The 26,129-nt window shown below is 36.4% G+C and overlaps 2 protein-coding genes across 3 annotated transcripts in view; both read left to right on the top strand.

Moving 5' to 3' along the window:
- Nucleotides 1-1,521: 1,521 nt before the first annotated feature.
- Nucleotides 1,522-3,066, top strand: LOC129956808 (uncharacterized). Its single transcript, XM_056068756.1, has one exon. It carries the CDS (start codon nt 1,522-1,524, stop codon nt 3,064-3,066), a length of 1,545 nt encoding a protein of 514 aa, XP_055924731.1.
- Nucleotides 3,067-11,028: 7,962 nt separating this feature from the next.
- LOC129957151 (ATP-dependent RNA helicase DDX19A-like) overlaps nt 11,029-26,129 on the top strand; it is a 64,210-nt gene continuing 49,109 nt past the window's right edge. The window contains exon 1 of one of the 2 annotated variants that reach the window (XM_056069320.1): nt 11,029-11,132. The gene's annotated coding sequence lies outside the window, so the exon portion shown is untranslated. The remainder of the gene's footprint in view (nt 11,133-26,129) is intronic. The other variant, XM_056069322.1, reaches the window with a different exon arrangement.

Genomic DNA, 26,129 nt, shown 5'->3' with positions numbered 1-26,129 from the left:
GTGAAGTGCCGGGCTGAAAGAAAAAGCTGTGCCAGGTATTTTTCCTGGCTGCCCAACATATTTTTGTCTCGCCTCTCCGAAAGGAGAGGAGGGTGAGTGATTCCGTCTCAAATAGGCTCTCCTCACCCAAAGTGGAAATGCCTTCTCGTGGCGCGAGACGTTACGGAGGAAGACACTCCGCCAACTTGTCTTGGCGTAGCAGAGTCTTCTTACTCCAAACTAAATTTCCACTGGATACCAGTTGCGAGGAGCTTCAGCTGCGAAAACCATAGCGGCGGTTCTGTTCTTGTTGACGACCGGGCGCCCTAGTTGGCACTTCTACGATGCGAAATCCCGTAGTAGGCGTTAGCTTGAACTCCGTCTGCGATTGGAAGCTGCTGAACAACCAACCTCTGGTTCCCCCGCATCCCTCTCTCAGTTCTGGGCTGGGAGGAGATGTCAGTCTAGGCTGTGTGTGCCGGACAGTTGGAGAATGGAGCCCTCGCGGACCAACCTCTGCTGTTTGTGCTTAACCGGTCTAAGCAGTCTTCTCTGTAGTGCGGAGCCTGGGAGGGGGTCTCTCTCGTTAAATGGCCTTTTCGGTCTCTCGTTACTCATCCAATGGGTTTCGCCTTTAATGTAGTGCAGTTAGATACTTGTTAATTCATTTTCATAAATTTCTACAAGTTCCCTTTGACTTAACTTTGAAATATCAGGCCTCTGCAGGCAAAAATAAATAGTTTACATTGCAGGTTTAAACACATTTTACACACGCAAACTCTTTCCTTTTTAGTTATTTTGCTCGCGTGTTAGATCCTTTTCGCGATAAATATTTCATTAACTTTTTCAAAAATTGTAAATACTGTAAATATCCTTAGTTAGTTAGTTTTTCTTCTTCTGTGCGTATTAGCACCTCTAGACTTCTGTTCAGTTTAAGTGCCGCACGAAAAATACAAAAACATTTTAAAATTTTAAAACACAAAAATAAAATAAAATTCCGCACCACGGAAGCTATTACGCACGTTGTGTGGTGACTGGGCTAGTCGTAAAAACCGAGGAAGAGGAAATCTGTCTTACCTGCCCTTCAATGGTAGCCATCTCACGCCACTGTTGGGAATCACTGGGGTGACCCAGGCCCTTCGGCAGAACGGGGATGGCGGTAAGACAGATGGAGACTTTCGGAGTGGCACCTCTAGCTCGGTACCTGTTGTGTTCCCTTGCTCTTAGAAGGGGAGACGGACGGCTCCACGTTCCTGACTTACTTGATCTCTTCGAGAAATCCTCTGGGGGGAGTCCCTTGCTGCGCGTAAGCTTGGTGAGGAGGTACCCTCGGATCGTGCTGGGACGGCACGTTGAGACGCGTTAGTCTTGGTAAGGGCCCTGTTAGTTTGCCTTCGTAGACTCCAGGGACTTTCTCGTTAGAAACTTTTTTCTGACTAGGGGTCCAGAGGAACGGGGCGGTTCTGGTTTCATCTACCGTAAAAAGAAGAACAAACCCTGTCCCAAATTTCAAATATGGCTACAAACAAAGTAAATGCGATTATGGCGAAAAGCGACTCCCGCTCAAGCTTAAACTTTCTATCAGATGATAGCGACATTTACGACAATGCTAAGGAAAATGCTATTCTTGCGGCAGATTCTCCTCTGCGCAATCCTCCAACTACTTCGGCAGTTGTGGAGAAAACTAAACACAAGAAACATTCGCTCAGTTCCCGGTTTCTTGCGGACAAGGCCAAAAAGACTGCTACCACCGCAGACTCTACGAAGCAAAAGAAGTGTAAAAAGCGCCTGGCCAAATCTTTGAAAAAGGCGAAACAAAAACTTACGGAAAAACATCTAAATCTCTTTCCAGAGGGTGTTTCGCTTCAACCCCTCCCTAAGGTCAGTTGTACTGACAATGACAATATGGAAAGTGAGGACCTCATCCCGGGTACCCCGGAGTGCCAACAGGGAATCATTAACAACGTTGAAAGGTCTCGCTTCTCCGCAGTGAACGATCTGCAGGCTTTTATAGCTAAACACAAGCTAAAAAGCAATGCTGCAGAAGAGCTCATGAGGATTTTCACTCGACTTGTTGAATCTTTCGACATGAGTGCGATCAACAAGCGAATTGATACCATCGAAGAAAAAGTGGGCATTTCAGCGACGCCTCCAGCCCAACCAGTCAAAACAAAGACCTATGCCTCAACGGCTCAACAGTGGTCGCAGGGTCTTCTGCCCACCCCCAAGACGACAACTATTAAACCAAAAATCACAGGTCCTCCCAAGACACTTCCACCAAAACAAAAAACTCCACAGCCGGTCAATGTTCAAAAGGCCGCAGGGAAAACAGACTTTGTCTCACTTCCCACAGTCCTCGTGGTCCCCAAAACATCAGATCCCATGGAGGAAGTTGTAAAAGAAAAAATCAACATCAAGCCTCTTTTGGAGGCAAACATAAGTCCCAAGGCTCTGGGAATTAGAATCATTACTTGTAGAGTGACTAGTTCGAACAACATTCTAGTTACAGTCCAAACGCAAGACATGGCTAATAAACTTATGGCAGCCATAAACCAACATGCCAACCTACAACAAATTTGTGAGGCGCGCCTTCCAAACAAACGCGACCCACAAATAATCATTTATGACATTGACCATACTAACCAGAATAAATCTGATGAAGAAGCAGAGTTCATTTCAAGACTAAGAGCTGACAACAACCTGCCACCTGGCAACATAAGGGTCCTTTTCAGGAAGCCTGGCAGGGGGGCCAGATCGCACTGGGTTCTCTCAGTTTCCCCGCAGATTTTTAAAGTAATCAAAACGGAAAAAAGGCTTCATTTTGGATTCGGTTCCAAAAAGTTCAGAGAACATCTGGAACCAATGCGTTGCCAAAACTGCCTTAAATTCGGCCACACAAAAGGCAATTGCAAATCACAAACAGCCTGCAGCAAATGCTGCGACAACCATCCTACAAAAACATGCTCAAAAACAAACAAAGTGTGCCGTTTCTGTCGGGAGTGTAATCAAAAACAAAAAAACCTCGTTCAGAACGGACCATTCAGCCACTTCCTTAAATTGTCCTTTTTATCTAAAGAACATAGCTAGACTACGAGCATTTACCAATTATGTGTAGTGCTCCCCTCTCTAATCTTTTTAGCTGGACACTCTTTCAGGGCAATGTTGGCCACTCATATAAAGCAACCAAAGAATTGCCAAATCTCTTCTCCAATAATATCCCGGACATTTACTGTATTCAAGAGCCCTATATCTACGCAGGTTCCACTTTCCTCCCCACAAAATGGCGTACTATCTTCCACTCTGAAGGTAGGGTGTTAATTTCCATCCGAAACACCAACATTGCAGTAGTCACTAGTCACATAAATAAACATTTTGTTTGTGTCGAAGTTAGCAAAGGTCTCGATACCTTCTCAATCATCTCATTTTATTTTCCACCATCTTCAAATAAAAACAACTTATTCCAAGAACTTAACGAGTTAATAGACGCAATCTGACCAAAGCAGTGGTTCCTTGTCGGGGACGGCAATATTCAGTCTGGGCTGTGGGGACCAGACAGGGACGATATCAAGCGCAAACGGGATTTTGGCGGGCCAATGATTGATTTCATCCTGTTCCAGAATCTCCTTGTGTGGAATGACCCCGCTGCTGGTCCAACCTTTCAAACCAATAACGGTCGTAGCTGGATCGATGTCACACTATCTACATCATCCCTCTATGATCGCAAAGATTCGTGGCAACTCGAGAGATCCACGCTCAGTGATCACTCATACATTCTTTTTTCCCTTGCTGGTCAAGTCTTCTCTCCTCCTAAACAACTCCACATCAGCAAACGTAAACTTAAACAACTCGCAATAACTATTGAAAATTATTATAGAACTCACTTGGACACAGTCCAAAAACTTAACTCAAAATCCGAAGTGGATGATTTCATAACTCATCTCACTTCCCTTATACACAGTACTTGCTTTTCCTCCGTAACAAACTCAAAACCACACGTAGTCCCCTGGTGGGATTCTACGCTTGAGACTCAAAGAAAATTGACCAGAGCACTTCGCTCGAGGTACCAGGGGTGCAAAAACCCTGCGGAAAGAGCCAAAAGGCGTCAAACTTTTAAAAGGGAGGAAGCTAAATATAAATGGTTAATCGGTACCAAAAGCAGACAAGCCCTGGAGAATCTCTGTGTCGAAACGACTAAGTTCAACCCTTTTGAACTTCCTTACAAAATCGCCAGAGGAAAAATCAGACCACAAACAGCTTTTCAAACAGTTAAAAATCAGTCGGGGCAATTGACCTCTGGTCTGCAAAACACCATCCAGGAAATTATCAATACACTATTTCCAAGGGATGAACTTCTGAACGAAACTCAGTCGCAGAAAATAATCAGGAATACCAACAAACTTTACCTCTCTCAAGTTTCTGATCCTAAATTCACTCGGCAAGAGATCCGCCAGGTGATCCATACTTTTAAACTAAAAAAGTCTCCTGGTCCGGATCAACTTACACTGGAGACCATCAAAATTCTTTTCCGACATAATCCAGGGGTTATTGAACAATTATTCAATACCTGCTTAAGTTTAGGACACTTCCCTACCTCTTGGAAGGAAGCTAAGGTTGTTTTAATTCCTAAGCCGGATAAGAACCTACAACTAGCCAATTCTTACAGACCAATTTGTCTTCTCTCCATCCTAGGCAAAATTTTGGATAAATTAATCACCCAGAGAATTACGTTCCTTCTACACAAAAAACATCTCCTGCACCAAAATCAGCATGGTTTTAAAACAGGCCGTTCCTGTGAGACTGCCCAATTCCAACTTTGGCAAACAGTTCAAAATGCCCTCCGGCACAAAGGCAAAGCCTGCATCCTGTCAGTTGACGTAAGTGGTGCATTCGACAACGTCTGGCGAGAAAGTATTCTGCACCAGCTCACTCTCGCTGGCTGCCCACGAAATCTGTTGAACATCATTAAAGATTACTTCCGCCAACGTCACGGCACTGTAAAAATACAGGGAAACTCCTGGAGTTTCCAAATTGAAAGAGGCGTTCCACAGGGCTCCTGTTGTGGGCCGGTTTTCTGGAACTTAATTGCTGACACTGCCCTTAATCTTCCGCTTCCGGCTGGCTGCTTCATTCAAGCCTATGCTGATGATCTGGTAGTGGTAATTAGGGGAACAAGCAAAACTGATCTGGAAACTAAGGGAACTGAAATCTTACTCACCCTTTTCCAGTGGGGCAAAACGCACAAATTGACTTTTGGCCTAGATAAAACGATTCTAATGCCAATTACTTTCGGTAACAGACTCGACGCAGCTGATCCTCCGCGCATATCATTTCAAAATTCTTTCATCAAAGTTTCTACATCTTTTCGCTACCTGGGTGTCGTCTGGGATAGCAAACTAACCTTTACCGAGCACTTTCGGCAGGTCCGCCGAAAAAGTGACCTCCTCATATATAATCTCAATACTGTTGCTAACAAATTTTTCTCAAGGCACCACCACCTACTCAAACGTATTTACTCTGGGGCCTTCGAACCATATGTCCTTTTCGGCTATGGGGCCTGGGGCCACAGACTTAAATACAAGCAAATAAAAAGAACATTTGAGATCATTCAGAGAAGACCTCTTGTCAAAATTTTGAAGGCATACCGGACAACTAGTACTCATGCCCTTCAAGTTTTGGCAGGCATTCTACCCCTCCACCTAAGAGCCAAAGAGCTGTTTGCCAACTTCCTTGTCAAAACCCAAAAGATTCAAGTTAAGTTTAACGATTCTATCATAGATCCTGACTTATACGAACCTACACTAAACCCTTACGAGCAACACCCTAGTGAGTGGGCTACATATCCTTTTGGTAAAACTCCACCTTCCGGTGACGACATCGAAATTTACACAGATGGCTCCAAAATTGACAACAAAGTAGGATCAGCCATTGCCTGTTACTACTTTAACAAGCTTGTCCATATCGACTCGCACAGGCTGGAAGACCACGCCACCGTTTTCCAAGCCGAAGCCTATGCTCTATACATGGCACTTGATTTTATTGTAAATACAAACTCATGGAGTAACACCTCAATTTTCTCGGATTCGCTCTCGCTTCCCCAAAAAGAAAAACCTGGGTTTTAAAACAACTCATTGACAAAATTAAAATTGTCAGTGCCGACCACCGGCCCAAGTTCTTCTGGGTTAAGGCACATATCGGTATTACAGGAAACGAGGAAGCGGATAAACAAGCAAAACTTGCAACACGCAAGGATACAGTTGATTCGCGTGTCCCTAGGTCACACAATACACTCAAATCAGACATTCGCCGTCACATAATTGAAGAGTGGCAAAATGAATGGGCGTCCACCACCAAAGGTCCACAGACCCATCAATACTTGCCCAAGGTTTCTACCAAGATTAAAACATTTCATCCTTCAATCATTCAATTCCTTTCTGGTCACGGAAGGTTCCCGTCTTATTTCAAGAAGTTCGGCATCACCGATAATCCGCTCTGCGATTGCGGTGATGTCGGCACAGCTGACCACTATGTTTTTGAGTGTGTTTTAACACAGTCACTCCGTCAAAAACTTAACCTCATTCCATCAAAGGATCATATGGTACAAGATCCCAAGAACCTACACGTTATTCAACAAATAATAACGTGGGTTAATGATCACTTTCCTAGGCTCTAGTTAGCCACCGCTGTTAGCTCTGCCTAACGGGTGGGTTGGGTGTTTCCCTTGGCAAAGACCCATGTGGGTAGCTCATAGAAGATAATTTACCGGTCTCCATCATCTCCGCCAACGATGTGCTTCGTGCACGGTGTTGGGATGGAGTGCCGTAATGAATGCCCAACATATTTGTCATCATCAACATCCTCAATTCGAGAGAGTCCTTCAAAAAAGAGACAACGAATAGAACAAGTCCCAATTGAACATTCCATTATTGAAAGCTTAAATTCCAAACAGAACTATGACGGCAAGACTGCATTTACTAATTGTAATGAATTAAAAAAATGTATTAAAGACCATACCTTTTCTTCCTTTTGGACTAGTATTTAAAAGTATGAAAATGTTATTCATCCACCTATCTGTTAATGATGGCATTCCTACCATAACATATACTGTAATTATTAACACTGATCTATTTTTAAATGCATCATTTATGGGAGAAAGGCTTTTGAAACATGGGCAATTCCCATTACCAATTAAAGTTAATAATATAAATCAAATATTTGATATTCTTGATTATTAAGAAAAGGATCCCTGTCATAGATTATCAAGTTCATTGAATGTCAAAATTAATATTATTGTATTTATCATCAAAAATTGAGAAGATGTATTTACTGACAAACGTTTTATATATAGTACATTTAATGAACCTTTTTTTTTTTATATAGTACCTATTTTATATAGTAATGAACCTTTTTTTGTATAGTACCTATTTTATATAGTAATGAACCTTTTTTTGTATAGTACCTATTTTATATAGTAATGAACCTTTTTTTGTATAGTACAGTAGACTCCCGATTATCCGCGCCTGCCGCACTAAGTATTTTTTATTTATTTTTTGCTTCCAAGCAAAGAGAAAATGCTTCCAAAGCAAGAAGCAAACTCAAATGACTGATTTCTTCAAAAAGATGTAGTTTTACAGTTATGCTTTTGTAATTACATAATACATTACAGTATTAAAACAGTACATATATATTAATTTTTCTGTGTATCCTTGACGCCTCTCGTAAGTACAAAGCACTTTTCTGTTTTCATTAACAAAATGCATTTTAGGTTAGTTTTGAGTGATATACTAAAATATTAAGCGTTAGTTAAACATTTCCTGCTGTTTATTTTACGTTTTATTGTACATAAAACGATTTTTCAAAGTTGGAATGACTGTTTTCTCTTTCGCTATACCCGTTTTTAGTTTTTTTCGGATTATCCGCGATTTTTGTTATCCGCGGTGGCCGCGCCACCCAATTCCGCGGATAATCGGGAGTGTACTGTACATAAAAATAATTGTTTATTAATCACATTTTAATAGTATTTCTATTTTGTATATGTACGAGTTCTGAATAATTTGTTTTTTTCCCTTGCTATTATGTTGAAATAAATAAATGTTTACTAATATGTGTCTTCATCTGGTTCATATTTTATAATTTCTTAATTCATTCATATTTATTAAATAAAATGTTATTTCTTTATACAAGTACAGTTCATAGATTTGCTATATTTTTTTAAACAAACATTTTTAGTAAAAATTTTTAAATCCAATATTTATATAAAGCATAAAAAATGAATGAATAAGCTCATTATGTTACTAATCAAATTTTTTGTTTACAGCAATTTTTATTTGCTACATGTAAATCTTTTACTATTAATTAGCTTGATTTTTTTAAAAATAAAATTCTTGAGAACTAAAAAGTTTCCATTTCGAAAAAAAATTTAATGTAAACATCTATTTTACACAAACAGATAATAAATAATTCGTAAATAAGCAATTATTATACACCTATTTAATAATTCGGTGAAAGTGTTTTTAATAACGAAAGTTGTCAAGAAATTGTGATTTTCAATATCGGAAACTCTCAAACCGCGATTGTAGTTATTTAAAAGTCAATTTTTTAAATACAAAGTAATATTTTTTAATTAGTATCTATGCAATTATTTGATAATTTAGAGAATTGACGAAAATTGTCGAGGAAGCATAACGCTATACATCGCAGCTTATGCGTTATGTTAATCTCCGTCCTTCTCGGAGCCTCCGCCTAGCCGTGATGACGTATTACAACAGCCAGCAGGCCTCATCTCTCGGAGGTCACGGTCGGAGTTGCCGACAGTAACGAGCCTTCCTGAGAATAGCGAAGCAGCGGCGAATTACCAGCGTTGTGCGGAGCGAGTACTGAACTGCTGTGTGCCGAATTCTTTTGTCTACTGTGGAGGCAGCGTCATATCTTGTGTGTAGTAACCAGTTGTGAGAAGTAGCGAGTCGGCAGTTAAAGCGAGAAGTTCAGCCGTTTGGAGAGATCGTAGGGCGAAGCTCTGAGAATCCCCTCTCCTTCTGGATTCTGTCTAGCCGCTTCGTGTGCTGTGGACGATTACTACTTGTGGGATGCTGTCTGTTGTAGTGTGCTACTGTGTACTATCCTGTGTTCGTCTCTGCCGTAAATATTTGTCGTATGTGTCTTCGTCGTCTTCGTGTAAATAAACGTCGTCATTGTTTTTCACTGCCGCCTGCTGATTGTGTTCTCTTCACCATACACCCACTATCAAAAGAACCCGGAGGTGAAGGAAATTCTGTAACATTATTAATGTCTAAGTGTTGTGCTTTATGCACATTTTAATTGTATTCCAGAGAATACAGTTCTCAGTTTTCTGGCATAAGAATAAAGCAAAGTTGAATAAAGCATTCACATTCCATTATTCTACTTGCCGAATTTCTTTCACCGTATACTCATGAGTTGAGTGTCGTAGCAATATACAAAATGAACAGAATGTATGTAAGGTTATTACAATAATGCTGCTTAAAATTCTATCTCCATTTAAGTTTAAAATAACTTTGTTGAGGAACCAATTAAAGTAAGCTTAATCTAAAAAAAATCTTAATTAAAAATAAATGAGACACATGGTAAAGAGAAAGCCTTTTAAGATCACGTATCTATCCTTCATCCAAATCACTACATTTTTACCTATCACGTTCATATACACGGGAATGTACAAATGAGCAGGTATCAACTTTGAAAGATGTGATCTAAAATTGGATAAATGAACACAGTTTATGATGATAAAACCATAGTTTAAATTTAATCTATCTAGCTGTTCGCGTTTTTACTTTCTCTTGTACAAAGTATGGAGATAATATTGTAATCGTCAATCGAAATTTTGACGAATCGTTACGTTTCAGATCGCCCTAAAGCCCCCCCCCCCCAAAAAAAAATGCATTATTTTTCGAGAAGGTCTGTCTGCATGTGACAAAGATAATTTAAAACTGCTTCGAGCTAGAAAAATGAAATTTAGCATATTGAATTACGACCACGTTCGTAGATTTCTATCATATTTTGAAATCCGGAAATAAGAAATTAAGCAGTTTGAATACAAATGATTACGCCACAAAGAGCAAGAGAGAGAACATTTGGAACAAAGCACAAGCATCCAAAATATATAGAGCGTCGCGGTGACCTAGTGATAAGGTTTTGGCTTTGAAAACGGAGGGTTTTAGTTTCCAGACCCGATTCCACCGAAGAACCGTTTTGTAAGCGGGTCTACTGCACGCTAAATCCGTTGGGGCCAAATGCCCTCCTGCTGGTGTGGTGTTGAAGTTTTGAAAGGAGGGTGCCAGCTTAGGTCTCGTTCTCGTCATCTGACCGCGGTTCAAAATTGCGAGGTCCGTCCCAAAATAGCCCTAATGTTTTTCTAAAAAAGGGGGCGTTAATATAACTAAACTAAACCAAAATATAGATATTTATCAAATTTGAACTAAATCCGTCAAAAGATTGACTGTATGTCGGTCTGTACTTTTGCATGCTTGTAGACTCGTAAATCCATCGACTTAAATGATGTTCAATATTTTATCTAGTGATTGCAACTAGTTTTGCGTCAAATTTTGGTGTGTATCGGTCGGTAGAAAGACGTTCAAAATACATATTCTTGCGATTGATGATAAATTCACGCTGTATATTTCATAACCGCCATACTGCAAGGTATTCGCAGCATTGTAAAAGGTCGTCCGCAATTTTATGCTGGAGGTTGGGAAGGGATGAAAAAGTAGTGAAGAGTATGCGAGAAAGTTTCGAGGAGACCAATCTCTGGTTTAACTGTCAAATCAAAAAAATGTTTTTTTTTGCTCGGACCCAAAGAGATCTGAATTTTGGAATTTTATTCAAATTTGAAAGTCGTATTTTACGATGATTGAATTTTCGCTTTTTACGGTTGGTATTCCAAAAATTAAAAAGAATGTGGACTGTCAATATCATTTTGCGTCTGCGCCGTTTTTTGTCGTTAAAGATAACGCATTATGTGCAGCATTCAGAAGAGATAAAAAGTTATCGGAATCGACTGATAACGAGCACTCCTCCGGTGTGAGATCGCTTCGATCATTATTACTTTGAAATGCGTTTATTACGAAGTTTCATTGAAAGCTACTTTTCAAATAACCGAGTGCTCTTTCAACTCATTTAAGAAGGTAAGTAGCTTCATCTTTTCTTTAAAAAAAAATACAATGCATACTTTAAAGACAATTCAATGACTTCAAAAAGAAACCTAAACTTTTCATGAGATACTGCTTTCAACCATGAAGCCACGGTCATGCCAGAAACAATACGATTCTGTTGAAAGAATGACGAAAGTCATTTATTAAAGCAGCGGAGAGGTCTCCCGAAAACTTTCTCGCATTCCTCTCATAAAGGCATTATCCCAGAGAGCGACTTGCATGGTAGTGGCGTACAATAGTCACAAAAAATGACGTGAATGGAGCATTTTTACTGAATCTACCGTGTCGTCCTTGGTGTTTACTTATTTGGTGTTTGGTTAAAAGTATCTGAAAGTCGAATGTGTCTGTAAGACTTGTTTTTCTCAACGTATTGAAATAAAAATTTGGCACAAAGCTACAATGGAAGTCGCAATAGCACTAGGGTGTGACGGTTTTTAAAAAACCGGGTTTTTTAAGCAAATTTGTCACATTCGAAAACCGGTTTTTAAAGTAAGAAAACCGGTTTTCCGGAACGCCTAGATATTCCAATTCTTCAAAATAAAAATTAAATACGATTGGGACCGATTTGTCTAGCAGCTGGGGCCTTAAGGCCACGAGATGCGAATTTATTAACAAGAGTAGGTATATTTGAATTTATGTTAAATGAACTAAAAATTTGAAAACTGAAATAAGTTTGGAATTATTATATGCTTTAGATGAACCAATTCAAGAAAATAGAATTAGCGACTCTTTTGCTGTATTCGCACACTTCTAGTGCAGCGAAGTAATCTAGTGTACTTTCTTTAGTTTCAAAAACCGAAATTATTAAGTTATCTGGAAAGATATTTTCTAGAATATTTCCAAATTCTTATGTAGAAACCGATTCTGATGAAGAGCAAATCGAAGAAACTACTCGTCAGAGTAATGCTTTTTTAAAAGAAGCCAAGGAAAAATTAATTCATAAATTTCTTGAAGACCCTGAAGAAAAACTTGCAAATCCAAAGACATTGAAAGCTGAATTTTCATTATTTGAGGCAACGAATAAAAGAACAAAAATCTTAGATTTGTTATTTGATGCCATGAAAACTATAAAACCAAGCTCAGTAGTTACTGAACGATTATTTTCAATTTCAGGCAATATTGTGTCCAAAATTAGACTTAGCTTTAAAACTTAGCTGCCGTTCAGTCGATATTTTATGTTTTTAAATCCTATTTTCTTAGGAGAAATTAAAATTAGTGAAAACAATATAAATATTATTTAAAATTTTTCTTAAAGTTTTTGTTATTTTGTGTAAATAATATGTGTATGTAATCTTTAATTTTATTGAATTTGATACTGATTTCGTTTTTTGTTATTTTATATAACTTAGAGAAAATATTTTTCCCTATTCTATTTTTTTTTAAACAAAAATTCGAAAACCGGCTAAAACCGGTTTTTTTTTGGAAATATGGAATTTGAAAACCGGGTTTTTTAAAAAGTAGGTTTTTGTATAAACCCTAAATAGCACAAACCAAATTGGATATATGTCAGTCATAGTGCCTTTGAGTTATCCATTGACATGTTTCTAAAATGACCGATGGTCAATAACTTTTTAAAATGTGGCTCAAAATTCAATAAATGTCGAGATGATAGATGTTAATACCGCTTGTCGAATTTTATCTATCTAGTTCTCTTTGTTTTGTAGTGATCGTGTTAAATTATATTCGGACAGACAGATTTCCTTTGCATTGATTTTGCCAAAATTTAATGGATATAAAGATTATGTTACCTTTAAAGTATATAATGCAGTTATTTCATAGAATACCTAGTTATTCCATGAAATAACTGATCGTGTCCGTTAAAGTGTGTAATATGTTATTAATTTGACACTTTAACTAGTTATTCTATGAAATAACTAGTTATTCTATAAATTAACTAATGAGAGACAGTTAAAGTGTAAAATAAACAATTTATCTAAAATAAAATTAAACTAATGAGAGACAATTAAAATGAAAAAGACCCCTCAGGGGCTCACCTACTACAGGTGAGTACGGGTGTCCCAATCCCGAGGTACCCAGGGATCTGTACTCCCTTTATGTTTACTCTCCCCTCTGTCTTCTGCTTTAGACTGTCATTCTTCTTTCCCTCGAGGGTAGGCGAGGGAGCTCTCCATGAGAAGCTGTCGCCGCTCTGTTTGCTTCCTGCTTCTCATGGACAGCAAATACCCCCACGTGTTTGCCGTGCGTGGCGACCCATTAGACGGGTGGTACATTTCGGTCTCCGGTGTATCAATCGGCCGGTATCCCGGGCATTTAACTGGGCTGCTCAAGGGGATCAAGCGAAGGGGTCACTCCTTGGGCTTGGCGTTAAGGGTGGTCACTGTCCCCGGGGGTGACTCCCAGCGTATAGGTTCCGGCTAGCACCATGGTAAGCGCCGAGGCTGGGAATGTCTGGAGCCGGTGGCTGCCATCCCTTGTTGGGCTCCGTGGTGGGCGGTGCCGTCGGGCCCGAAACCTTCTCTAAGTCGCATGGCTTCTACTATTTCTAACCATTGTAATGCTTTTTCTAAATTTTTTGTTATAAGTGCTGAGAAAAGTTCATTGAAATTTGTTTCACCAATTGTTATTCACAAATGTATAACTAGTCTCATTGGAGAAGTTAGTAATATAAAAAAATTATTTAATGGTAACCTTCTTATAGAAGTGAAAAATAAACAGCAATCAGTAAACATTGAAAAGCTAAAAATGATAGGGGAAACCCAAGTCACTGTTGCAGCCCATCGATCTTTAAATCATTCTAGAGGCGTTATATCGGAACGAGAATTCCAGACAGACCTTGAGGAAGACATCCTAAATTGCCTCAAAGAACAAAATGTAATAGCTGTTCGTAGAATCACGATTAAAAAAAACAATCAAATCCAGCCTACAAAGCACCTTATCTTAACATTCAACACTCCTGTTTTACCAAAATCTGTGAAAATAGCCTATATAAACTGTTCTGTTAAACCATACATACCGAATCCCATCCGATGTTTCAAATGTCAGAAATTTGGACACACCATAACTGCATGCAGGGGAGACAAAGAAATTTGTGCTCGATGCTCCCTTCCTGATCATAATAGTAACAATTGCACTTCGACAACACCAAAATGTTTCAATTGTAGCGGTGACCATCCGGCATACTTCCGATCATGCCCACGTTACAAAGAAGAAAAAGAAATCCAAACAGTTAAAATCACAAAAAACATACCTTTTCCAGAAGCTCGAAAAATAGTAACAGACAGAACACCTAAACCAGGTCTCTCGTATTCTGCTGCATTAAACTCAACAACTGAACGAAATTCGCAGCCAATACCTAAACCGACTGTTAATAATCCTGTAACACCTTCAAATACCAACCCAGATACTGTAACAATAAAAAGAAGTGATTGGCTCGCACTTCTTGAGATAAAAAGATTATATGAAGAAAATTCCTCCCAGCCTCCTAAAAACGTTAAGCGAAAAAAAGATTTTGAATAAAGTAAAAGCTCGTCAACATCTTGAAAAAGAAAATAAAAAACATCAAATCGAGGAAAAGGAAGAACAACTGACAATTCATCCATCAGACGATTCTATAAGTAGCATGGATGAGGACAAAGTTAATTCTGATTCTACTCACATGACATCCGAACATTTTAAATCAAAATTTTTTAAAAAACCCAAATAATGGCTATTCATTTAATCTCTTGGAACTGTAATGGATACCGCACCCATTCTGATGACATCAAATCTATTTTGAATAAATATCAACCAGTTTGCTTAGGGATCCAAGAAACACATCTCAACTCTATGACTGACGTGAGAATAAAAAATTATAAAATAAATAGAAAAGATTATTTACAAAATACTCGTGCTTCTGGAGGTGTCGCCACTTTCATACCCAGCTGTTTTCCATCCAAGAATATTGATATTACCTCTCCACTGCAGGCTGTAGCTGTACAAATTCAGACCAAATCTGTAATTGCCGTCTGTTTTGTGTACCTTCCACCTAATGACACCATTCACCAGAAAGATCTTGATGATCTTATCAAACAGTTACCAGCTCCCTTTATTATTCTTGGAGATTTTAATGGGCATAATACGCTTTGGGGTAGCACAGATACAAATGCAAGAGGTCGACAGATCGAAAAACTCATTGATGATCATTCTCTTTGTCTTTTAAATGATTCAAATGTTACTTATTTTCATCAGGCAAATAAAACTTTTCACACCATTGATCTAGCCATTTGCTCACCTTTACTTGTTTCCCATTGGGATTTCTCAGTTTCAGACGATCTATTCAATAGTGACCATTTTCCCATTATTTTAAAATATTCAAAATCTGATGTTAGCCTTCCCAGGAGACCTGAGCGTTTTATCTTTGACAAAGCCAACTGGCAACTTTTTAGATCACATTCCGAAATTACAGAAGACATAGTAAAACAGCCAAATATTGATAATGCAGTAGATTCAATAACAAAATGCTTGATAAAAGCTGCTGAAATAGCAATTCCGAAATCCTCTGGAAATTTGCCAAGGTTTTACAAACACTGGTGGAATGAAAAATGCGCTGCTGCTAAAAAAGCACAAAGAAAGGCTTGGGATAAATTCAGAAGATATCCTACCACCCCAAATTTTATTGCCTTTAAAAAATCTAAATCCTTTTTTAGAAGAATTAGACGAGAGAGTCAGTTTAACTCCTTCCAAAAATATGTTAGCTCCATCCACGGACATTTGTCTTCCAAGCGCATGTGGGAAAAAGTTAGGAAAATTTTAGGGAACAATAAATCATATCAGAAACTTTCATTCTTACACAGCAATGGAAATTCCATCACTGATACAAAAGATATAGCGAATACATTGGGTACAGCTTTTGCTAATGTAGCCAGTGAAGAATCGTATTCTCAAATTTTTATTACCTATAAAAAACAACAAGAAAAAAGAATAATTGATTTTAATACCTTAGCGTCATATGCTTATAATGCTGATTTTCAGCTTCATGAACTTAAGCGAGCATTGCAGAACTCACATCCTACAGCACCTGGACCTGACGGCATTCATCATGACATGATAAAAAATTTGAGTTCCAATTCGTTAAATTCGCTTCTAATTTTATTCAATAGAATATGGAATGAGCATGTTTTCCCAACGTCCTGGAATCGAGCAACGATTATTCCCATTCTAAAACCTGGTAAAAATCCAGAGCTTCCATCAAGCTACAGGCCTATAGCCCTTACCAGTTGTCTCTGTAAGACTCTGGAAAGAATGATCAATGCTAGATTAATCTATGTTCTAGAAGAGAAGAAACTGCTCTCTAAATATCAGAGTGGATTCAGACATGGTCGCAGTACTTTAGATAACATACTAATCCTGGAAACGGCCATCAGGGAGGCGTTCATTACCAAAAAACATCTAGTATCTATTTTTTTCGACATGGAGAAAGCATATGATCGTACTTGGCGGCATGGCATTTTAAAAGATTTACATAATATGGGTTTTCGTGGAAAATTGCCAATATTTATTCAAAAATTTCTTCAGAAAAGAATTTTTAACGTTCGTATTAATGATGTTTTATCTGATGATTTTATGCAAAATGAAGGGGTACCGCAAAGGTAGTATTTTAAGTGTTGTTTTATTTATTATTAAAATTAATGGAATTATGGAAAAACTTCCACCATATGTTCATGGGTCATTATTTGTCGACGATTTTCAAATCCATTGCTCAAGTACTCACATGCCCTTTATCGAACGACAATTGCAAGCTGCTGTCAAATCTATAACGGAATGGTCTGATAAAAATGGTTTCGTCCTTTCTACTCAAAAAACCGAATGCACTCATTTTTGTCGAGTTCGTGGATTGCACCCCGACCCAGAAATTCAGTTAAATGGCACAGCTATTCCCGTTGTGCCGGTCGTTAAATTTTTAGGCCTCTTATTTGATTCTAAACTAACATTCCGTTCTCATATTCTTCATCTAAAGAAAAAATGCGCTCAGTCTTTAAATATTCTCAAAGTTTTGTCAAATACAACGTGGGGATGCAATACTTCAACTCTATTAAAAATTTACAAAAGTGTCATTTTATGAAAATTAGACTATGGTAGCGTGATTTACAACTCAGCAGCAAAGTCTATTCTGCAACAGCTTGACGCAATACATCATCAGGGGCTCCGACTTGTATCAGGGGCTTTTAGAACTTCTCCTGTTCAAAGCTTATATGTAATAACTAAAGAACCAGGTTTACAATTACGACGCCAGAGATTTTCTCTCAAATACTTTTTTAAAATAAATCAGAATCCGTCACACCCTTTATATGACAGAATCGTGAATCCGATTTATGGACAATTATACGAGAAAAAGATTTCATTTATTCCATCATTTGGTTTTAGAATCCGCCCTCTTTTAGATAGTTTTAACCTAAAGAACATTGACATTTTAACTAAAGAAGACGAAATTCCTCCTTGGACATGCAAAAGCATTCTAACTGTCGATGATTTTAATAAGCTACCAAAATCTACAACTGCACCATCTGTTTACATACAAATTTTTTGTGATCATAGGCAGTCGTTTGAAAAATACGGCACTGTTTTTACAGATGGTTCCAAAATCGGTGACCACGTTGGCTCAGCTGTAATATTTGACCACATTGTACTTTCCAGAAAGCTAAACAAACATTGTTCTGTTTTTACCTCGGAGATTTTTGCCATCTACACTGCTTTAAGAGCGATAAGACTATTATCAAAGAAAGACTGGATCATATATACCGATTCAAAAAGTTCAATTGAAGCAATTTTGAACTCATCCAAACAAAGCCATCCTTTAGTGCTCAGTACAGTAAAACTATATTTTAAATTGCTGGATCGTAATTTTAATATTCTATTTTGTTGGATTCCCGGACACGTTGGCATCCTTGGGAACGATCAAGCTGATGTTGCCGCAAAAACAGCTAATTCAAATGAAGAAACCTTTGTCCCATTTCAAGACTTAGATCAAATTCTAAAGCAATGTTCACTTCGTATATGGCAGAGTACTTGGGACTCGCAACTTGATAATAAATTGCATTCCATCCAACCATTTATTTCTGGGTTTAAGAATGACTCTCTCAGCCGTAGAATGAGTGTTGTGTTAACAAGGCTTCGCATAGGTCATACTCATTTTACTCACAAACATTTACTTTATTCAGTTACAGCTCCAATTTGTACAAAATGTAATGCTATAATTTCAGTTCGGCATATCATATGTGAATGCCCTAAATACCGCTTTCTAAGAGCAAAATATTTCGGCAGTGATTATCCAAATTTGAAAGATATAATTGGCGAACCTTTCCATATTAATGTATTTTCATTTTTACTTGACATTAATTTCATGCATAATATCTAAAATTCTATTTTCACCTTGTTATTTTAACTTTACATCCCCTTACTGAAATGAGTTTATTTTTTTGTATTTTAAGTTAATTCGAGTTTGGCACAGCTTGGCCAGTATTGGCCCTTGCGCCATAAAAAAACAATCAAATCAAATCAAAATGAAAAAGAAGCAATTTATCTAATTTATGCAGCGTATAAATGGTATTTATGGAAACCTACCATAAAATCATTTGTTACAACAAGGATTACTAAAATGACACTTGGAATTACAAAGAACATTATTTCTAAAAAAAAAACATTTTTTGTTGACACACATGGCTTTACACGAACATTTTTTAAATCCCTGACCAGTACCTAAACTTTGAGCTGTAGCAACCGACCGGAGCGATATTTCTACACCCGGTACTTCTTCGATTTTAATTAATTTTTGTTCGCAGACAATGAACTGGGATCGGGAATATAATTGTTTTATGCCGCCGTTTCTTGTGCCCAATTGGAAAAATCCTTCTTCCGTTATTTTTATGAGGATAGCTAAAATAGATTTGGCATCACCTTTTCCTCTGTCAACTTCAGGCACTGGGATACGGACGGTAAACCCCACAGAGGCTTCAGAATGAGATTTATCTGACATTAATTTCATCTCTTTCGGCCTGGAATAGCTCATAAATGCCGTAGGGGTGGAAGGTAAATGTATTTGTCGGGCGAGATATATGATATACATTATTTTACACTTTAACGGGCTGCAGATCGTTATTCTATGAAATAACGAGTTAAACCATGAAATACAAGAGAGTTTTACACTTTAACGGACACGATCCGTTATTTCATGGAATAACTAGGTATTCTATGAAATAACGAATTTCATACTTTAACGGTAACAACTATACCAAATTTCATCCTTCTAGCTCAAAGTGCTTTTGAGTTATCTTAGTAAGACAGACGGTTATTTTCCAAAAGTTTATATTGTGTTTTTTCAGCTCAGGGAGGTCTAAAACGCGGAGATTCATCGAAATCTCGAGTTCAAATATTGTGACGATGACTCTATTTACTACTTATACATGAAAATAATAAAAGCAGATAGCATGATCTTGCATATAATAGGAATTAATAATATTCAGAAGAATAATGACAAACAGCTACTTTTAAAAGTGTACAGCTTTTTTAAAAGTTTAATTAAAGTCGTGCAGAAGAATTTTTCAGAAATTAAATTTCATAGGTCGTAGCCATTCGTTTTTAAAATTTTCAGTATGCAGAATCTAATTGAAAAGTAAAGCAATCTAGAGAGATGTATTCAAACCCAGAACAAAACGCTAAAAACTTGGAATATTCCTACAGCACAAAACAAACATTTTCTTCTATACACTTATGCCAGAGAATGCCTTGCATAGCACTGGCATACAATAGTTCTGAAGTATTCACTTTTGATGTCAGTTTAGCATTTTTACTGAATCTATTTTGTCAACCTTGGCGATTTTTTTGGGGGGGGGGCGATTTATCTCTGGCGTGTGATTAATAATATCAGAAAATCGAAATGTGTGTTTTAGACGCTATTTTCTCAACCGATTGAAACTAAGATTTGGCATAAATTGCACTTGTATTCCCGAAATGACACGCAAAATATTTAAGTCATTTCGCTTTTGAGTTATCACGTTTACATGTTTTTGAAAGTACAGACCGACAGACAATCAACCCATTTTTTGGATTTGACTCAAAATGTGACAGGTGTTTACATTATAGATCTTAAATTTCTGTGCTGAATTTTATTGTATCTAGCACTCTTAGTTTTGTTATTATCGTGTTAACTTATACTCGAACAGACGAACTTCCTCTGTGCGGATTTTACTGAATATTCGACAGAAATCTGTAAATTTGGTATAAACACCATATACCAATTTTCAACCATCTAGTTCAAAGCGTTTTTAAATTATCTTTGTCACAGAGAAACAGACGGACATTTGCTAAAAATGTGTTGTTTGAAAGGCAGGTCTAAAACGTGGTGATTCGTCTAAATCTCAAGTTCGGATTTTTTGACGATGACTAAATTTTCTCTGTACTAAGTACAAACGAAAGTAAAAAAAAAAAATAAGCATTTTTGAATATAAATGATATTTTAGAAAAAAGTAAAGGGCTGTAACATTTTTTAAAAATTTCTAAACGTCTTGCACCTTCAATTATTACTTGTTTGTATCGAAAATTAATTATAATAATAGTGATGATGATAAACCAGGAAAGTACAGGGTGTTCATTCATTATTGTCGGAGTTTCCGTACTTGATAACTTTCGAATAAAAAATATTACGCAAAAACTGATTACGTATTCGTAAATTACAACTCAAAGAATTTTATTAATGATATTAAAGTGTAAAGCTTGCACAATTTGCACTTTGTAGGCATTCAGCTGAAGGCGATTACGTATTCGTAAATTACAACTTAAAGAATTTTATTAATGATATTAAAAAGATTAATGAATTTGCACATGGCTGCCCTTCGTGGCTAATTACCCAGACTGCAAATGCGCTAAGATCGCATTGTTGCCACGTAAAATTCTTTGAGTTGTAATTTACGAATACATAATCGCCTTCAGCTGAATGCCTACAAAGTGCAAATTGTGCAACTTTACACTTTTTTTAAAAACATTTTATAAATATTAAACATTAATAAAATACTTTGAGTTGTAATTTACGAATACGTAATCGGTTTTTGCGTATTATTTTTTATTCGAAAGTTATGAGGTACGGAAACCCCGACAATAATTAACGAACTCCCTTTATTTAATATGCTAATATAGGATTAGCCTCTTTACAAGTGCTGTAAATTAGGGAAAAGGATTTTTCAAAAGATAACACGTTAAAACATATTTAGTTAATTATTATTTTTTAATATTTTTGAATATGAATTATTTATTTATAAAAATGAATTTAAAAAAAAGGCTTTCGTATTTGCTAGCATATAGATCTATGATGATAAGTGTTAGATCATTGATTGCTAACTTCAATTGCTAATATTTCAATATTAATGTTGCGAGGAATTTTTGTCGGAATAATTTTACCAAATGCAGTCTTGTAAATACATATAACAAGACGATCTGGTCTGTATGAATAGAAAAAAGCATTGGTTGAGTTGAGAAGATCTTATGAATAAAGGTAACCGACTACGTTCGAAGGAATATTTTTGAGCAATTGGATGTTTTAAAAACTATTTATTGATTTTTTAAAAACTATTTATGGATTTTTTAAAAACTATTGATGGTTTTTAGATGTATTGTCAATTATAAACGCTATAAATACAAAAAAAAAAAAAAAAAATATTTGGAAATATAATATATTTTGAGAAATAGGAAAATTTGTAGTAAATTTTAATGAAATTTAACGAAAACGGTTAACACTCTACACAAGATTGTAAAGCAGCAATCTTATTTTTCTTTGTACACAAGTTATATTATATAATGATGAATGAAATGAACCAAAATCTAAGAAACATTTTGAGATGCAAAGAAATTGTGGGTAAAAATATACGTATATATACATTTTTTTCCACAAATTTACAACTTATTTTTTCTAAAAACACCTATAAATGAAAAAGTATTTCACCAACAATAAAACTTTTGGTTCATTTCATTGCCCACAGTATTTAAAACACACGCTGAAATTTTTATGTAAATACCTCTATTAGTTTTTGAGATATCATGTTAACGGTGGAGAATTTTTATGAAAATTAAAGTTTGAGAAAATTGAAGTTAATTTTTTTTAGCTGAAATTTTTCTTTAAAATTCTCCTGGATGATAGGTCAGACCTTCCTTTTCCTAGAAAATACTATTTTGGAAAGAGGCAAGCCTGAGCTACAAGAAATAATAATAAAAAAGGAATTCACCAATGTGGTCGATAACCAGTGTTTTCAACGTAGTCGGATACCTTAAAACAAAGTCTCCTGAAAGATTCAGAACTCTGATGTACAAAAGGAAGGAATGTTAAGTCATTTTTTTAGGCCTCTGCAATTCTACTGAATAAGTGCCATTCAGAAAATGTCGCGCACAGAAAAAAAAAAAAAGTAAAGAGAACTTCGAAGAAATAAAATATTAAAAAAGAAAAATATGTTTAAAGAAAGAAAACTTAAGGAAGTGAAAGAAAAAGGAAACCATTTTAATGGAAACATTAAGTCCCAGATTTTTCACCGTAGGAACTTGCATCAGATGTGGCAAGGTTTTTAAATACTTTTTTCTTCTGATCGGCGAGTCAGCTTTTTCACCCTGATTAATTACGTTAGAAAATGTTTCTAAAAGATTCTCATTTGTTTCGTCAAACATTTCGGAGGGTGTTGTGTTATTTTTCATTATTAGTTTGAATAATAGTCTATTTTGTCATTAAGGATTTTTTCGATTCAATAATTGGCTTATTTGCTTTGATGGCTGTATAATATTTTGTGGATATGGACTAATTAAAAATTCTTGGCACCTCACCCGTTTCTATGTGATTTCGACATTTTAATTCCAACATTTGCTGTTTTTTAACGCATAAATGACAAACCTTCGCCGTAGTTGTCTGCGCATCTGGATAATTGATACATTTTTTGGTAACTCTACATTCATCAGCATGAGGTGCACCATACAGATGACAAACTTTTGATTTATCGAAAGGTTTTGATGGGTGGACAAAACTGAAACAAAAAGGTTGGATTTTTTCTTATTTATGAACCAGATTTTCATTGAATCTGGCAAGAAAGTTCCAAGGATAGTGATAATAACGAGTAAAATTTCCCTCATCTCAATTTGTTTTAAAAATAAATGCATTTCGGTGATTTCCATACCATTATGTTTACTTAATTCTTATGCTATTTCTTCAAGTGGTGTTTTGGTAGGCATGTCAAATAAAAGAAAACGAAACGTTATGTTCTCCCATATTGCATCCGTTGTAACAAATACATTCATGACTCTTTCTCATTTTAACAGTTGTGCTACACAAACTGGATCTTGCGTCATAAAGATCTTCTTCCCTTAAAGGGTTGATACAAAAAAATTTGATACAAAAAATGAATTGTATCAAATTTAAGGTAATATTTTAGTACCTTAACTATCATTGTATAGAATAGGCATTGTTAGTTTTTAACTAGTATTGGAGAGGGGATAGTAGTTTAAATATAATTTTTCTGGTCTGATGGAAAAAGAAAAAGAAAGTTTCAAGAGTTAGTCCTGCGCCATTGTGCTGGGTGGGGTTGCCTTGCGGCGGCCCATCGTTTTATCCGAATGGCTTCGGCTGGGGCGGACTGTAGGTATGCCTTCCCTTAAAGAGTAGCACCCGAGGGGGCACCTTGAAATGAGGATGAGATGCTTCCGGCATGGTGGTTGGATCTCGCCACCCTGGAGGGTACACAAATAAGTGGGGGATCCAACTCCTCCCATCGATGACGGGACGTACTTCCTTCGGGAAGCGTTGTACCGTGGCAGGTGATGGCCCTTAGGACACAACCACAGTTCCCGCCAGTGTAGCTGTTGCGGCGGTCCGGTCATTCAGTAATTTTTCCGTGTGCTTTCGTGGTCGGAGGTCAGATTTATGACTTCCTTAAAGGTACCCCTGGGAGGGGCAGGTACCTCGAAATGAGGATGAGAAGCTTCTGGCATGGTAGTTGGTTTTCGCCACCCTGGAGGGTACACGAAAAGGTGGGGATCTGGCTCCTCCCAACGATGAACGGGACGTACTTGATTACGGAAGGGGAATTGTACCGTGGCAGGTGATGCCTCTTAGGGCACAACCACAGTTCCCACCAATTTTGCTGTAGCGGCGGTCTGATCATTCAGTTTATTATCCGTGTGCCTTCGGGCAGGTCGGAATGTCAGTGATATGACTTCCTTTATCAAATAAATTTCAGATTTAAAATATTTGAATGTCGGTTAATTTTTTCCTTAACATATACTTGCAGAATTAGATATGATAATATTTATTTTCCTTAATTGTTTTTGGTCGAATCTTAAAACAAGCTCGTCTGTGATTTTAGCACTTTTAAAAACTTTTCAATAACTTGCGGATGCATGTTAAATTTATCACTGATTGCATTCAATGAATCATTATCAAGGTCTTTTACAGTCACAATTCTGTGATTCAACTTGGCTAAAAGAAAAAATCAACTCTTAAGTTGAAAAAAAGAAAAAGGATAGATCTTATCTTTATGTTTCAAAAAAAAATAAATCCAGAAATAAAAAAGAAAACAGCAACAATGCCCTTTGCAGTTAATTCGAAAATTTCGTTTGTCAGTATTTAAAAAAAAAAAAACCTTTAATGAAGCAGTTTGAAATATTAGTATATCGGTTTGTTTATATTACATTGTTGACATTCGAGTTATTAAGAGTTAAGATTTTATATATAAATAGATTTTCATAATATTATATATATATATATATATTTAAAACAGTTAACTCTATTAAACCATTTAGCGTCGTCTTCTGAATTTTGTCTTCATCTGAGATCATTGACTACGAGCCTAAATACAACATGTCACTATTAATAACCAAAGCGAGAAAACCAAAGACAGTTGGCGTGGAATTAATTTATATGGCAATCAAGGAGGCAATAAAAAACCTTTTCATCACAAGATAACGTCAGATAACATAGAAAAATTCTTTTATGAAAGGAAGAATATAGTTAAAAATGATGAGATGAGTTTGCTAAAGACATTGAAATATCATGCGATTACTTAAGCCTTGAATATATTCTATACAATCGATAAATCAAAGCTATCAAATAATGAAAATCTGCACTTATATGTTCGATTCAGTATAGAAAAAAACTTATTTGTCAAGAATTAATTGCTAAAAATATGGAAATGATGCAAAAAGAGAATCGATAAAATACTAAGAATTCCTGTTCGATTAGTAGTAGTAATATTATTAGATTGGAAAATGGGACATTGGAAGTTTTCTTTTAAAAGGGGGCAGTGATCCATAAAAAGTTGGAAACCTCTGATATAAGATTAAAATTCTCAGACATGCCTGAATAATAGCCAATCATTATTCCATAAATAATATACATTATTCCATAAGTAATTTGAATTCTCAATTCTTTCCTAAAGAGCCAACCGAGTTCGCAAATTGTACAGACTAAGTCTATGGCAAAGGATACCGACGTGCTGTGATTGGTTTACGCCTTGGCATCTTTTTGGCAATGTTTTACCAAAAAGATGCCATACCGAAATATATTTTTATAAAAATAAATAAAATTTGTAAATTTATACCCTCCCCTATTTTTTACGGGTTACACGTAATATTAATCTGGAATACATATTCAGCAGAAAAGATCAAATCCTGAAACCTAAATTCAGGAAATATAAAAATTACAATTTATTAAAAATATTTTTTGTGTGTGTTTCTTCTTAATATTAGTTTGATCTAACTAAAAAAATTAGCTACGAAATCACATTTTCCGTTAAAGCTTACATATTTATACGTTTTAGGCATTAAGTAATCATCTCCCCATATATATTTGACGGGAAAGTAACAAACGTTCAGCAACAAGTTTCAATGACTGCATAAATTATCTAATAAAGGCATGAAAATCAGAAAAATAAGAATTATTTAACTGCTGCATCATATGTTGAGTAATTATTTTCATTTTGTTTTTATACTTATGTGCATAAACAACAT

This window comes from Argiope bruennichi, chromosome 11 (genome assembly GCF_947563725.1).
Source record: "Argiope bruennichi chromosome 11, qqArgBrue1.1, whole genome shotgun sequence".
Classification (NCBI taxonomy): Eukaryota; Metazoa; Arthropoda; class Arachnida; order Araneae; family Araneidae; genus Argiope; species Argiope bruennichi.
This window is presented reverse-complemented; position numbering and strand designations above follow the sequence as displayed.

Excerpts from the sequence above, each read along its gene's own strand:
- LOC129956808 (XM_056068756.1), top strand. The coding sequence starts at position 1,522 with ATGGCGAAAAGCGACTCCCGCTCAAGCTTAAACTTTCTATCAGATGAT.